Raw genomic sequence first — 12,028 nt, forward strand, 5'->3', positions numbered from 1 at the left:
GGGTGGTGGGTGCTGGTGATGAGACCCAGGGTCCCATGGGGTGGTGGGTGCTGGTGATGAGACCCAGGGTCCCAGGGGGTGGTGGGTGCCAGCAGTGGCGCCCGGACGGCGGCTGTGAGTGGGAGAGGAAGCAGCCAAGAGCAGCCCCAGCCCCAGCCTGCCGGCGAGGAGGGGCAGGAAGCTGGAATAAATCCCAGGAAGGGCTGCCTGGCTCCAGCTGGTCTGGGCTGCAGCGGATGGAGCTGGGAACGGGAAGGGAGAAGGCGGGAGGGGAATGCGCAGGGGCTTTCTCAGGCCTCGGCCCCGCTCCAGCTGTGCCGGCAGCCCCAGCACATCTGCAACCCTGGCTCAGCATCGTCCTGCGGACATGGGGGGCTGGAGGCTCAGTGCAGCCCCATGGCTGACCTGCGGATGGCACCGGGAGAGGGAACCTGGATACAGCTCAACCCCAGCCAGGGCAGGAACAGCCCCAGTTTGGGGGTCCTGGTCACTGGGGGGGTCCCCCAGCCTGACCTGTGCTGTCTGTGCTGCCTTCCCTGCTCCTGCTCCCAGCCCTGCGGGCCGGAGTGCGGGGCTGGGTGCTGCCAGGACTGAGTGCTGCCGGTCCTGGGGTGCTGATTGTACCCTGTCCCCACTGTCACAGCAGCACAGGCAGCCCCGCGGCCCCTCGCTGGCCTGGCGCGGCCGTGCCCTGTGTGGTCCCAGCGTGGCGAGGAGGGGGCGGCCGGGGGCTTTGATGTGCTCGGCTGCCGGGCAACCCCTGCTCGGCGCAAAGCAGCCGCCCCCCGGCTGCCCCCCCGGCCGGGCTGAGCCCCGCCAGCGCCATATGGCCGAGGCCGCTGTTACCGCTCCTCACGCCCCGTTCCCAGAATTGAGATGGAAATGAAGCTCTGTGTTCTGCCGGACAACACTGCTGCGCTGTGCCACGCCGGGACCCCGCGGCCAGCTGTGGACAGAGCAGCGTCCCAGAGCCACACGAGCAGCCCCAACCCCAGCACCTCATCCCCAGCACCCCAACACACGCAGGGATGGGGCGAGGGTGTCCTGCTGCCCCGGGGGCATCCCATGGGCCGGGGCAGCCGGAGTGGCTGTGCCACATGTGCCAGGGCGGCTGTGCCACGCGTGCCGTGACACCCACCACGGCCGGGAATGCTGTCCCCGGTCCCCGCACCGCCCGGGGTGGCCGGTGCCCGGGGCCGCGGGGTCCGGCCCGTCCCGGCATTGTTGGCGGCGCAGCTGGCGGTGGCGGCGGCCGGCCGGCGGCCCTGAAAGACATTCCTGCGCACAATGTCCCCGGCCTCCCGCCGCGGCCCGGCCACTGCCGCCAGATGGGGGCTAATTAGCAGCTTTGAGAGCCGCGGTGGGAACCGGGCAGCACCGGGCCCTCCGCCGAGCCCTGAATGGAGGGGGCGACCCCAGCGCCGTGCCCACCCTGGGAACCGCCACCGCACCGGGCTGGGGGACACAGGGAGGAGGGACACAGGGAGGGACAGGGAGGACAGAGTGATCCAGCTCCCCCCCAGCCAGACTGGCCTGGTTGAAATCCATCCATGCTCCCCAGGATTGCTGTTCCCCCCCAGAGAAGGAAGAGGAGGGGAGGCCCTCGGCTCCCTGCATGCTTGGGGAGGCAAAGGCAGGCACGGGAGGGTTTACCCCCAAACCCACCCCCACAAAGGGCAGGGGGGCTGCTCTGGCACCTGGGCACACACGTTGGTGTGCAAGGTGGAGTGTATGTGTGCATGGGAGTGCATACACACACACGTGTGTACCTGCCCGTGCATCCATCTTTCTGTGTTTGTGTGTGTGTGTGCTTGCGGCTGCGTTTGTGCTCCATAGGTTTGTGTGCGTGAATTTTCCTGTGCATGTGTTTGGGTATGTTCCACACACATCTGTGTGTGCGTGCACGTGTGTGAGCACATGCACACTCACCCCCTGTGTGTCTGTACACACGTGCACCCACACCCGCGTGTCACTGTGCACACGCCCGTGAGTGTACAGGCTGCAGCTTTGCCTGCTTTCCCCTCCGCACCGTTTCACGCTGCTCGGCGTGTGCCGGGGTCCTGCCCGGGGCCGTCCCGGAGCGCTGCCTGCCCTCCCCGCAGGTGCGGGCTAATTAGCAGTAACCCTAATTACATCCCGGACCGGGAGCCCTTCGGGGCAGGGACTGGTTGTCTCTCGTGCGGAGGCTGCAGCCGCACCAGCGGGACCTCCGCCGGTTTCCCCGGCAGCAGGATCGTGCCCGCGCTGCCCCACGCACCCAGCGCCTGACTCTCCTGCGGGCTCCCCGGTGAACCCAAACCTGGCGACCCCGCCACCGAGCAGCTCCACGGAGGTTTGAGCGCCGGGACTGGGCTGCGAGCGGGAGACACCGAACCGGGGAGGGCGGCATCCCCGGTGGGCATGCCCGTGTGCCCGTGTCACTCCGGGGTCCCGGTGCCCCCGGTGGGGTCCCGGTGCCCCCGCGCGGGTTCTGGTGCCCCCGTGTCCCCGTGGGGGTGGCGCTGTCTCCGTGGGGGTCCCGGAGCCCCCCGCGGGGGCTGCAGGTGTGTGTCCCCGCCCCGCCCCCGTCGCCATGGGCACCGCCCGCCCGGCGCCGCGCTGACAGCGCGCGGGGTTTTATGAATGGGTGACGTCACGGCCCTGGCGTCTCACGGTCTGAGCCGCCGGGGAGGGCGGGGGGGCGGCGGGGAGTGAGGGGGGGCCGAGATCCCGGAGGGGCACCGGGGTCCTGGAGGGGGCGAGGGGCGAGCAGGACTGCGGGGAGCCCGACACCAGGAGCCCGCGGGGCAATTACCCGCGCTAACGGCGGGGTAGAGCGGGCGCTCCGCACTCCCGTAGCCCCCACAGCCCAAGTCCGCCACCGCCTTCTCCCCTCCATTGCCCCTTTAAGACGCTGCCCTTCCCGGGCGCGTGAATGGGGTGGGCGGGGCCGTCCCCGCCCGCTCCGCGTCGCCATTGGTCGAGACGCTCCTCGCGGCCCCGCCCCCTGGTCGGCGGCGCTCTATAATTGGCGCGGCGAGGTGCGCGCTCGGCTGTTCCGCCGCAGGGTCCCAGCGCCGACCGTCCCGCCTGGCCCCGCCGCCCCGAGACATGAAGGTCGCTGCTGTCGCCCCTTCGCCGCTGCCCGCGGGCGTCGGCGGCGCGCTGAAGGCCGTGCGGCCCGGGGAGGCCGCCCACTGCGGGCCGGTGCCGGGGGTGTCCCCCGGGGCGGCGGAGCAGGCGGCCGCCGCGCTGCTGTACGACATGAAGGGCTGCTACTCGCGGCTACGGGCGCTGGTGCCGACGCTGCCGCGGCACCGGCGGGTCTCCAAGGTGGAGCTGCTGCAGCACGTTATCGATTACATCTGGGACCTGCAGCTGGCGCTGCAGTGCGGGCCCCCACGCCCCGCCGCCGCCGGGGACCCCCCCGAGGTGAGTGCGGACCCTCCGGCACCGACCCGGTCCCGCGCTCCCGCCGGGCAGCACCGGCGTCCCCCGGACCCTCCTTCCCACGATCCGCACCGCCCCCTTTCCTTCCCGGGGATGTCCTTTCTTCCTGCCCCCTTCCACCCCCGTCGTCCCCGAAACCCCTCGGGCAAGTATTGACCGGCAGCTTCGTCCCCCTTTCCCGCAGGCTCCGTGCATTCCCGCTGCTGACCGGATCCTCTGCCGCTGAGACTGCTCGGGACCCGCTACGGACGACATCCCCGGGACCCCGGCCCCGCCACGGACCTCGTTCGTCCCCGGGATCCCGGCCCCGAGCGCCACGGCTCGCCTGCATCCCTGGCCCCCGGCAGCGCTGCCCTGGGGGTCCCCCCGCAGTCTGGGCAGGGGGTGCCGCGGGCCGTAATCCTTCCTTCTCAGATTGCTGAGAGCATTCCCCGTATTGTATATTACAATGATGCTGGAGAATATTGTTCTACAATAGCTGGAGTTTTGTTATTAAACAAGCCCTGATGACCATGCATGCCTCTTCTTCCTGCCCCTCACACCCCTCCCCTGGGGTTTGGGGGTGCTCAGCCCCGGGGATGTGAGCCTCCATCAAACTGGGGGGGCTTGTGCAGACCAGTGTGGGCTGGGTGGGTGTGCTGTGGGGTACAGGGACTGGGTCACTGTGGTGGTGCTGGGGAGGGAGTCACTCATGGGTTGGTCCCAATTCCCTGTTTGCTGGCCTTTCCCAGAGCCTACAGAGCCTCTCCCAGTGGCTCCCTTGGGGTCCATATCTCACTCCCTCCTTCATTCCTTGGGCTCAGACATGTGGTATTGGGGGCAGACACAGGAGGAAAGACTGCACACCAGTTTCTGTGGTGGGATAAAGCAGCAGCACTGGGATGCATCTTCTCCTGGTCAGGTACCTTGCTGGGATGATGACATGGAGGGGGACAGTGCTGGGAGCCAGGTGTGGGCCTCTGTGTCCAGATGGGGAGTGTGGGGGTCCCCATCTCCCTGGGCAGGGGTGAGTTTGCCCGGTGGGGTTCCATCACTCCATATCCCAGCCAGGCCACCTGCACCCAGCAGCCTTCCCACGGCTCCTACAGTCGCTGCTGTGTCAGGACTGGGGTGCAGGGGTGGTGCTGTAGGGGATGCTTTGCATTGCAGCGTCCTGGGGGAGTGGGGAACAAGTCCTGGAGTGCTGCTCTCTGTGGCCCCACTGGTGCTGCCCCAGTGGTTCCAGCTCTTCCTGGTGCAACCACTGCCTGTGGAGACAGAAACCCTTTGGGACAAGGAAATTGCATCAGGGGTTGTGCAACCCTGCAGGCTGGGGGATGCCCCTGGCAGCAGCACTGGCCTGAGCTTCCCCGTGACTCACAAACACCTCAAGGACCACACAGCCTCCTGTACCAGATCCCTACAAGCCTGATGGGAGAAAATTGGAGTGCCTGGAGGGGCTCTTGTTGCTCTAGGGGGACCCTTTAAACCCCCCAGGGTTCTGCAGCCAGGGGTTTGGTGCTGGAAGGGGTTGAGCGGCCCTGGGCACAGGTGTGTGTATGTGTGAGCCTCTGCACAAGCATTTGTGTGTGTTTGCATGTTCACAGTCACAGCTCTGTGTGTGTCCATGTGTGTCCATGCCCATCCATGCCTGCTTGTGGTTCCCCAGTCCAGCAGATCCTCTGGCAGGGAGTTGTGACTTGGGGAACCCGGACACTGCCTGGCCCAGCCAGCCCTGTCCTGGTGGTGACACAGCAGTGGGGGACACTTAGCGGGGTGTCAGAGCTTTGAGGTTCCTGTGGATGAACCTGTCCATCATCGGATGGGTCCCCTCTGTCACCCCCACTGGTGTCCCCTCCATCACCCTCTAGGTCCTCTTTATCACCCCTACTGAAGTCCCCTCTGTCCCAGAGCTCCGTCCCTGTCCCAGAGCTCTGTCCCTGTCCCAGAGCGCGGCACTGTCGGGGCGGTGGGTCCCTCTCCTGGTGTCCGCTCGCACTGCACGGCCTGGACTGGACTCCAGAAGAGTCCAGAGGACGCCGGGACAGGGAGAACCGGTGCCGGGGGCTCTTCTCGGCCCGGGGGCGGTGCGGGAGGCGCTGGGGCTCGTCCCGTGCCGTGTTCCTCAGTGCCGTCCTTACCTGTTCGTTGCTGGCAGACGTGGAATCTCCAGCTGGAGCCGGGGCGAGACGGGCTCCGTGCGTGACTCTGTGTGTCCCCACGTCTCTGCCTGACCCTCTGCCCAAGCCCCGCGTGCACCACGACCGAGCCCTTGCGATGCAGCCCCGATCATCACCTCCCCCTCAGGGCACGGGGACAGCACGGTGTGGCTACGACCGGGAGCTGAGGAAGGGGCTGCCAGAGCCAGCCCAGGCTCGGAGCGGGGCCGGCGCGGCTGATCCGCCTCACACGTGCCGGGATGCCGGATGCGGCAGCACCAGGATGCACCAGAGAGCCCCAGGGAGTGCCCAGCCCGCGGGCACCTGCGCCCCAACCGGTCCCTCGGTGTTTTCGTGGGACCTGATTCATCCCGGAAGGGATTAGGAACTGGGGAACAGGGTGACGTTCTGGTCTGACCAGGACCCTGGATGGACAGTGGTGACAGAGCCTGTCCCTGTTGTTTGCTGCCACGTACGGTCCTGGGGATACAGCGTAACTGGGACCCATGGTGGGACCTGCGGTCCCCGTGATGTGGGACACCCTGCCCGCCTCCCATGGTGAGTGTTGGCAGAGAGAAGGGGCACCCGGGGATAGAGGGGCTGTGGTGGGCATAGGGCTGGGGGTCAGGGTCAGTGCTGGCCTTTGGGATGCTGTTGGGGGCCATGGCCATCACTGTAGCCGTGGGTGGTGGCACTGGGGGTCTCAGGCAAGTGGAAGCTGCTCTCAAGGGCTCCATAAGGTACGTTGTGGAGGGGGTTGTGGTCTCTTTTGTGAGGTTGGCCATGGGCTCTACATTCCCTTATGGTGCTGGGATGAGGTTCTGGCCCTCCCGGAGGGATTTTTGGGTCCCCCAGGCTGGATCCAGGAGGGCAGCTGGACCCCTGTCAGTCATAGCCCATGGCTCTGTCCAGCTGGAAGGATTCACTCCAGCTGGGGAATGGTCCCACTGATGGGCTGCTCCTTCCCTGCAGCCAGGGGCTTTCAGAGGGGATTGCACAGTTCTGCTCTTACTCTGACTGCCCTGACCTTCCCACCACTTCCCTTGGGGCTGCCACTGTGCCTCGGCCACTCTGGTCCCCACTGAAGATTGGGTGACCCTACACAGCGTTCCCAGAGCCCTTCCCAAAGTGGGAACAGCTGCTGCTCCCCAGCGCAAGTGGGTCTAGCCCTGTTTGCCCCAGTGCAGCCCCCCTGTCCCAGGACCAGCTCACCATGTGCCCCCACTCCTGTGCCCCCAGGCAGGGCACAGACGAAGCCCCTGGTGACCCTGGCCCAGCTGTGTCTCTGTGTGTCCCCACATGCCAGTCACATGCCCCTGTGGGGAGCCCTGGTGGGTTCCCCTGGCTCCTGTGCACCCCTGTGGTGGGGGTCAGCAGCAGACAGTGGGGGACCCCCTGTTCCTCCTCTCCCACGGTGGGCGCGAGTGGGGAACAACGGCAGAACCGGCTTCCCCTTTGAGTCACGGGTTGGGCAAGGCCGGGCTTTCGGTGGCCGGAGTGCTGTGGTGTCCCCACATGTGCTGATGTCACCCGGGACTCCCTGTCCCCGATATAAGTCTTGGCTTTGCTGGTGCAGAGGGAAGGGGTCTCTGCACCAGCTGCGTGTCCCCAAGCCATGTCCTCTGCTCCAGCCTTCAGGTACCAGCACCGTCCTCGAGGTGTCGCGTGGCTCTGCCTCCTGCTCCTGCTGCCTGTCTGTGTCCCTGCCACTGTCACCAACCCTGGCATCAAGGCCTGGCTGACCCGAAGTTCACTGGAGTTTGGTGGGTGTGTGCTCCTGACTGGGCAGGGGTGGGGGAGGCCAGTGGGAGGTGATGCCCGGACCAGTGAGGATGGGGGATGGAGGGGACCAGTGGGCACCTCCAGGAATGATGCCAGGCCTGCCAGGGGTGGGGGATGGAGGAGCCACCCTGGACCTGTCTTCTTGCCCTCCTGGCACCCTGGGGACCCCAGCCCGTTCCTTGGTGTCACCGTAAATTCCCATTTTGCCCCAGGCCGCCGCTTTGGGCTGGAGCTGTTCCAGTCGACGCTGCAGAAGGAGCATGAACTGAACCTGACAGGATCCTACAACATCCCACTCCTGGGGAACCTCACCTACGCTGTGCCACGGTAAGAGCTGCCCCTGGGATCCCTGTCCCCATCCCTGTCCTGGACACAGCCATCAGCCCAGTGTTCCCGTGTCATGCAGGATCCACATCCATGAGCTGCAGATGAACGACTCCACACTGGACTTTGCTGAGGACGTGGGGGTGAGGCTGATGGTGCAGCGCGCCCAAATCCAGCTCAGTGCCGACTGGGCAGCCCAGCTGGGCGCCATGTGAGTCCTCCTGGGGACGGGAACGGGGACCTGGCTGGCTCAGGGTGGCTTGATGTCACTGCTGTCCCTGTGCTCACCTGCTCTGTCTCCAGCCAGGACAGCGGCTCCGTGGAGCTCCGCATGCAGGACCTGGCCGTGGCAGCGGTGCTGGGGGTGAGCGAGGACGGCGGCGGCCGCCCCACGGTGTGGAGCGCTGGATGTGACACCCATGGCACCGACCTGCACATGGAGTTTCACCGTGGATACAGGTGATGCCAAGACCCCCGCTCTGTCCTGTCCCTGGAATGTGGGGACTCCCGATGCCCCAGCCAGGGTGGTGAGCTGGGGGGTGTCGGGGGTGATCTGATCACCCCACTCTGCCCCACAGCTGGATCTACAACCTGCTGGCACCACTGCTCCAGAGAACCCTACGGCAGCAGCTGAACAAGCAGGTGGGTGCTCAGCCCCTGTGCCAAGGGGTGTCGGTGTCCCTGTCTCCCCTCAGCCCAGCAAGAAGCTTGGGCACCCCCATTCCTGGGCTTGCTGACACCCTGCTCTGCTTCCAGCTCTGCCTTGAGCTCCAGAGGGGCATTGACAAGCTGGATGCTGCCCTGAAGCACATTAAAGGTAGGTGAGAGGACCCCAGGACCAGGGGTGATCCCAGGGGCCTTGGACAACCCCACTGTGGGACTGGATCCTGTGCTGACGGCGCTGGGGCTGTGGGAGGGGGCTGGTGGTCCCACTCCCCCCAACTCCTCCCCATCCCTGCAGTGTCCACCCAGCTGGACGCCTTTGCTGCCATCGACTACTCCCTGCTGGGACCACCAGCCTTCACAGCAGAGCATGGGGACATTGCCCTCAAGGTAATGCCACCCTGGGCATCCCTGGAGCAGATTTGGGAACAGGGAAGGGAGGAGCCTGGCTGAGCCTCACATCAATCTGTCTGTCTGCACAGGGGGAGATCTTCAGGGTGGGCATGTACCAGCAGAGACGCTCAGCACTGCCGGTGGCACTGCCCATGGCACTGCCCATGGCACTGCCCATGTCTCTGCCCGTGGCACTGCCCACGGCACTGCCCACACTGACACCCAAGGCACTGCCCATGGCACAAGAGCCCATGCTGCTGATGGCTGTCACCGAGTTCGTTGCCAACTCAGCCACCTTCACGTACTTCACGGCGGGGGCCCTGCGCAGGAACATCTCCAGTGACATGGTAGGGACATCTGGAGGGCAGAGCTGTCCCCACTGGGGTGTCCCTGCACCCACCTGTGCCTCGACCTCAGTACCCTGACCCTTCCTTGCCTTCCAGCTCCCACAGAGGTTCCCATTCCAGCTGAGGACCAAGAGCATGGGGGTCTTCTCCCCACAGGTGAGTGGGACAGGACACAGGGAGAAGGGGACACAGGTGGGACATTTTATAGGACAGGATGCAGAGTGGATGGGACATGGGATGGCACACAGGTAGGATGGGATTGCAAGAGGAATGGAACATGTGATGGGATGCAGGAGGATGGGACACAGGTGGGAAGGGATACGGGAGGGACAGGACAGGGGTTGGGGTGTAGAGGAGGTGGGAGATGGGATGGCACGTGGGCAGCATGAGACACAGGGACACAGGGTGCAGGGGAGATGGGACATGGGATGGGATTCAGGCAGGATGAGATGCAGACAGAATGGGACACAGACAGGACAGGACATGGATGTGTGAGGGGCAGGACACATTGCCCACCCTGCCCACACCCTGACCAGGGCAAGGCACTGGTGGAGCTTGGGTTGGGGCCCGTGGTGGTGGCAGTGCCAGTGTGGCACTGTGCCATCCCAGCCCTGTCCCCTCCAGCTGCAGGAACGCTATGGGGACCAGCCCATGGAGCTGCACCTCTGGGCCCGCCGGCAGCCCCTGCTCTCCTGCCACCCTGACGCCCTGCACGGGACCCTCTTCAGCTCCGCCGAGGCCTTTGTGGTGCTGCCCAACACCACCCGTGTCCCTGTCTTCCTGCTGAACATTGTGAGTGGCTGCTGCTGCCACGGTCAGGGAGCCAGGGGACTCCAAAGGGCTGGGCTGGGGCTGGTCTGCCTCTGCTCCTGGCAGGGGCTGTACTGGGTGATACTGGAGGGATATTGGGTGATGATGGGTTGCAGACACTGCCATGGTCTCTCCAACACCTCTTCTTGCCACAGGATGCCAACGTGACAGGAAAGCCAACCATCACCAGGAACAGGCTCGGGGGGACTGTGAGACTGACAGGGTGAGTGTCTGATCCTGAGCTGGGTCTGGACTCCCCTGGGATGTACCTGGGGAGCTCCCCATTCCCCCTCTCTGGCCATTTGCCTCCCTGAGTCCCGTATTGCCTGCTCAGACTCCATCCTACCCCTGGCTCTCACCCATGCCAGCTATGCTGGCACTAGGTCCTAGGCTGAACCCACTCTGCTGGGCTCCCAGTCCCACCATGGAGCTCAGCCTCTCCCTACCCTGGGAAGGGACAGTTCCCATCCCTGTGCCTGGCTCTGACCCTGATCTTTTCCTTCAGGCTCAGCGTGACACAGGTGGCATCAAACGTGGGCCCTGTGGAGGTGAGTGGCTGTGCCAGGGAAGCCAAGGGGAGCCTTGGATTCCACATCACCTTGGGAACAGGGTCTGAAGGGTCTGGGGGGGGGGGGGGGGGCAGTGGACCCTGTGCAAGGCAAGCCTGGCAGGGGGCTGAGCCCTGCCTGCACCATGGACCCCTCTACCTGTCCTGCAGGTGAAGCGCCTGGAGACTCTGCTGAAGTTTGGGCTGTGGCTTTTTGGGGTGCCCCGAGCAAACAGTGAGTGCTGTTCCCATCCTGTCCCCACCCCACTTTCCCCAGCTGCACCAGGGCCACCTCCTCTTATGCCTTTGTCTCCCCACAGAGTGGCTCCAGGCTGGCATCCCTCTGCCTCTCCCACATGGCCTCAGCCTGCTCAGGCCCCGAGTCTTGCTGCAAGAGGTGAGTGCCACCACTGTCCCCTCTGCCCGGTGTCCCCCGTGTCCCCCATGTCCCCTCTCTCACCCTGACTCCCTGCAGGACTTCATACTCATCGCCACGGACCTGCAATATGAGCCATGAGACCGCCTGCCTTGTGGGAACCCTCCAGCCGTGTCCCTGTCACCATCCTGGCACCGTTGTGACCCTGTGGCTGGCAGAGCCGCCTGCCCGTGGGACTCAAAGACACCCCCCCTCCTTGGCAGGGATTAAAACTGGGAGCATGGCTCAGCCCAGTGTGCTGTGGGGTGTCTTGGGGAGCTTCCTCAGCCATGTCCCCGAGGTCCCATTCCCAGCTCCGGGATGGGCATTGCCTTGTCCATGGCTGTGTGGGGCTCCGGCAGTGCCGGGGTGGGGGTCCCATCCTCTGTGGGGGCTCACAGTGACTGGGAAGTGGGCTGGTGGCCCTCGGGGACCGGGGTTCCCGCTAATCCTCGCGGCTGTGTTTGGCCGTGGAGGTCCCCTCTGCCCCCGCCCGGCGCATCCGCTGCGGCTGCAGCTCCGCGCAGCTTCTCCCGCTGCCCACGGGATGGTGCTCGTGTCCGTGGGCTCCCACCGCATCCCGCCGGCCCATGGAGCCCGTCAGGGCCGGGCCGCTGCCCCCCACGCTCCGGGGGTCCTCCGGAAGCGACAGGAGGGTCTGGGGAAGGCTGAACTGCACAGGGAGCGTCCTGCAGTGGGAGGGATATGGGAGTGGCTCGGTGTCCCCCCACGCTTGTGACACCCCGAAAAAGCCCCAGTGTTTGTGGGGTCCTACCCGCGTGGGGTTCAAACTGTGCCAGAATGAGCCCCCCACAAAGGGAGGGTGGTGCTGGAGAGGAGGTTTCCCCCTTTTGACATACAGCCCCGGGAATGCAGGGGGGGGTTGTCGGTCCCAGTAAGGCTGTGAGCCCCCTGCCGTCCTCACCCCAACATGACTATGGGTGCTGAGCCCATGTCCGCAAAACCACCACCTCCAGCACAGATAAGAGCCTGTCCTGGGCTCTCCTGCCCCCATCACCCCTTAGTACTATCCCTCCCACCCTCCCCCCCAATCCCCTCGGGATCACAGCAAGCTCTCCTTGGAGCATCCCAACCCTTCCCTGGGCACGGAGAGGACCCCATCCCCATCTATCCATTCCGCTGAAGGCAACTCCTTTGGGTCCGAAGTTGCCCAAATTCC

At 65.6% G+C, this 12,028-nt stretch overlaps 2 protein-coding genes across 2 annotated transcripts; both read left to right on the forward strand.

Annotated features, from left to right (window-relative positions):
• The first annotated feature begins 3,058 nt into the window (after positions 1–3,058).
• Positions 3,059–3,942, forward strand: ID1 (inhibitor of DNA binding 1, HLH protein). The gene is made up of 2 exons (XM_027646334.1): positions 3,059–3,411; positions 3,614–3,942. Exons 1-2 carry the CDS (start codon positions 3,091–3,093, stop codon positions 3,653–3,655), a joined length of 363 nt encoding a protein of 120 aa, XP_027502135.1. The 5' UTR covers positions 3,059–3,090; the 3' UTR covers positions 3,656–3,942.
• A 2,103-nt stretch (positions 3,943–6,045) lies between these two features.
• LOC113948602 (bactericidal permeability-increasing protein-like) lies at positions 6,046–11,003 on the forward strand. Its single transcript, XM_027646323.1, has 16 exons — positions 6,046–6,125; positions 7,199–7,330; positions 7,562–7,676; positions 7,756–7,884; positions 7,977–8,132; positions 8,252–8,315; positions 8,430–8,490; positions 8,635–8,726; positions 8,819–9,076; positions 9,173–9,232; positions 9,701–9,868; positions 10,042–10,109; positions 10,392–10,434; positions 10,605–10,668; positions 10,754–10,830; positions 10,909–11,003. The coding sequence occupies exons 1-16, from the start codon at positions 6,074–6,076 to the stop codon at positions 10,948–10,950; spliced, it is 1,581 nt and encodes a 526-aa protein (XP_027502124.1). The 5' UTR covers positions 6,046–6,073; the 3' UTR covers positions 10,951–11,003.
• The last annotated feature ends 1,025 nt before the right edge of the window (positions 11,004–12,028 follow it).

Source organism: Corapipo altera, unplaced genomic scaffold (assembly GCF_003945725.1).
Source record: "Corapipo altera isolate COAL_440 unplaced genomic scaffold, ASM394572v1 64, whole genome shotgun sequence".
Taxonomy (NCBI): Eukaryota; Metazoa; Chordata; class Aves; order Passeriformes; family Pipridae; genus Corapipo; species Corapipo altera.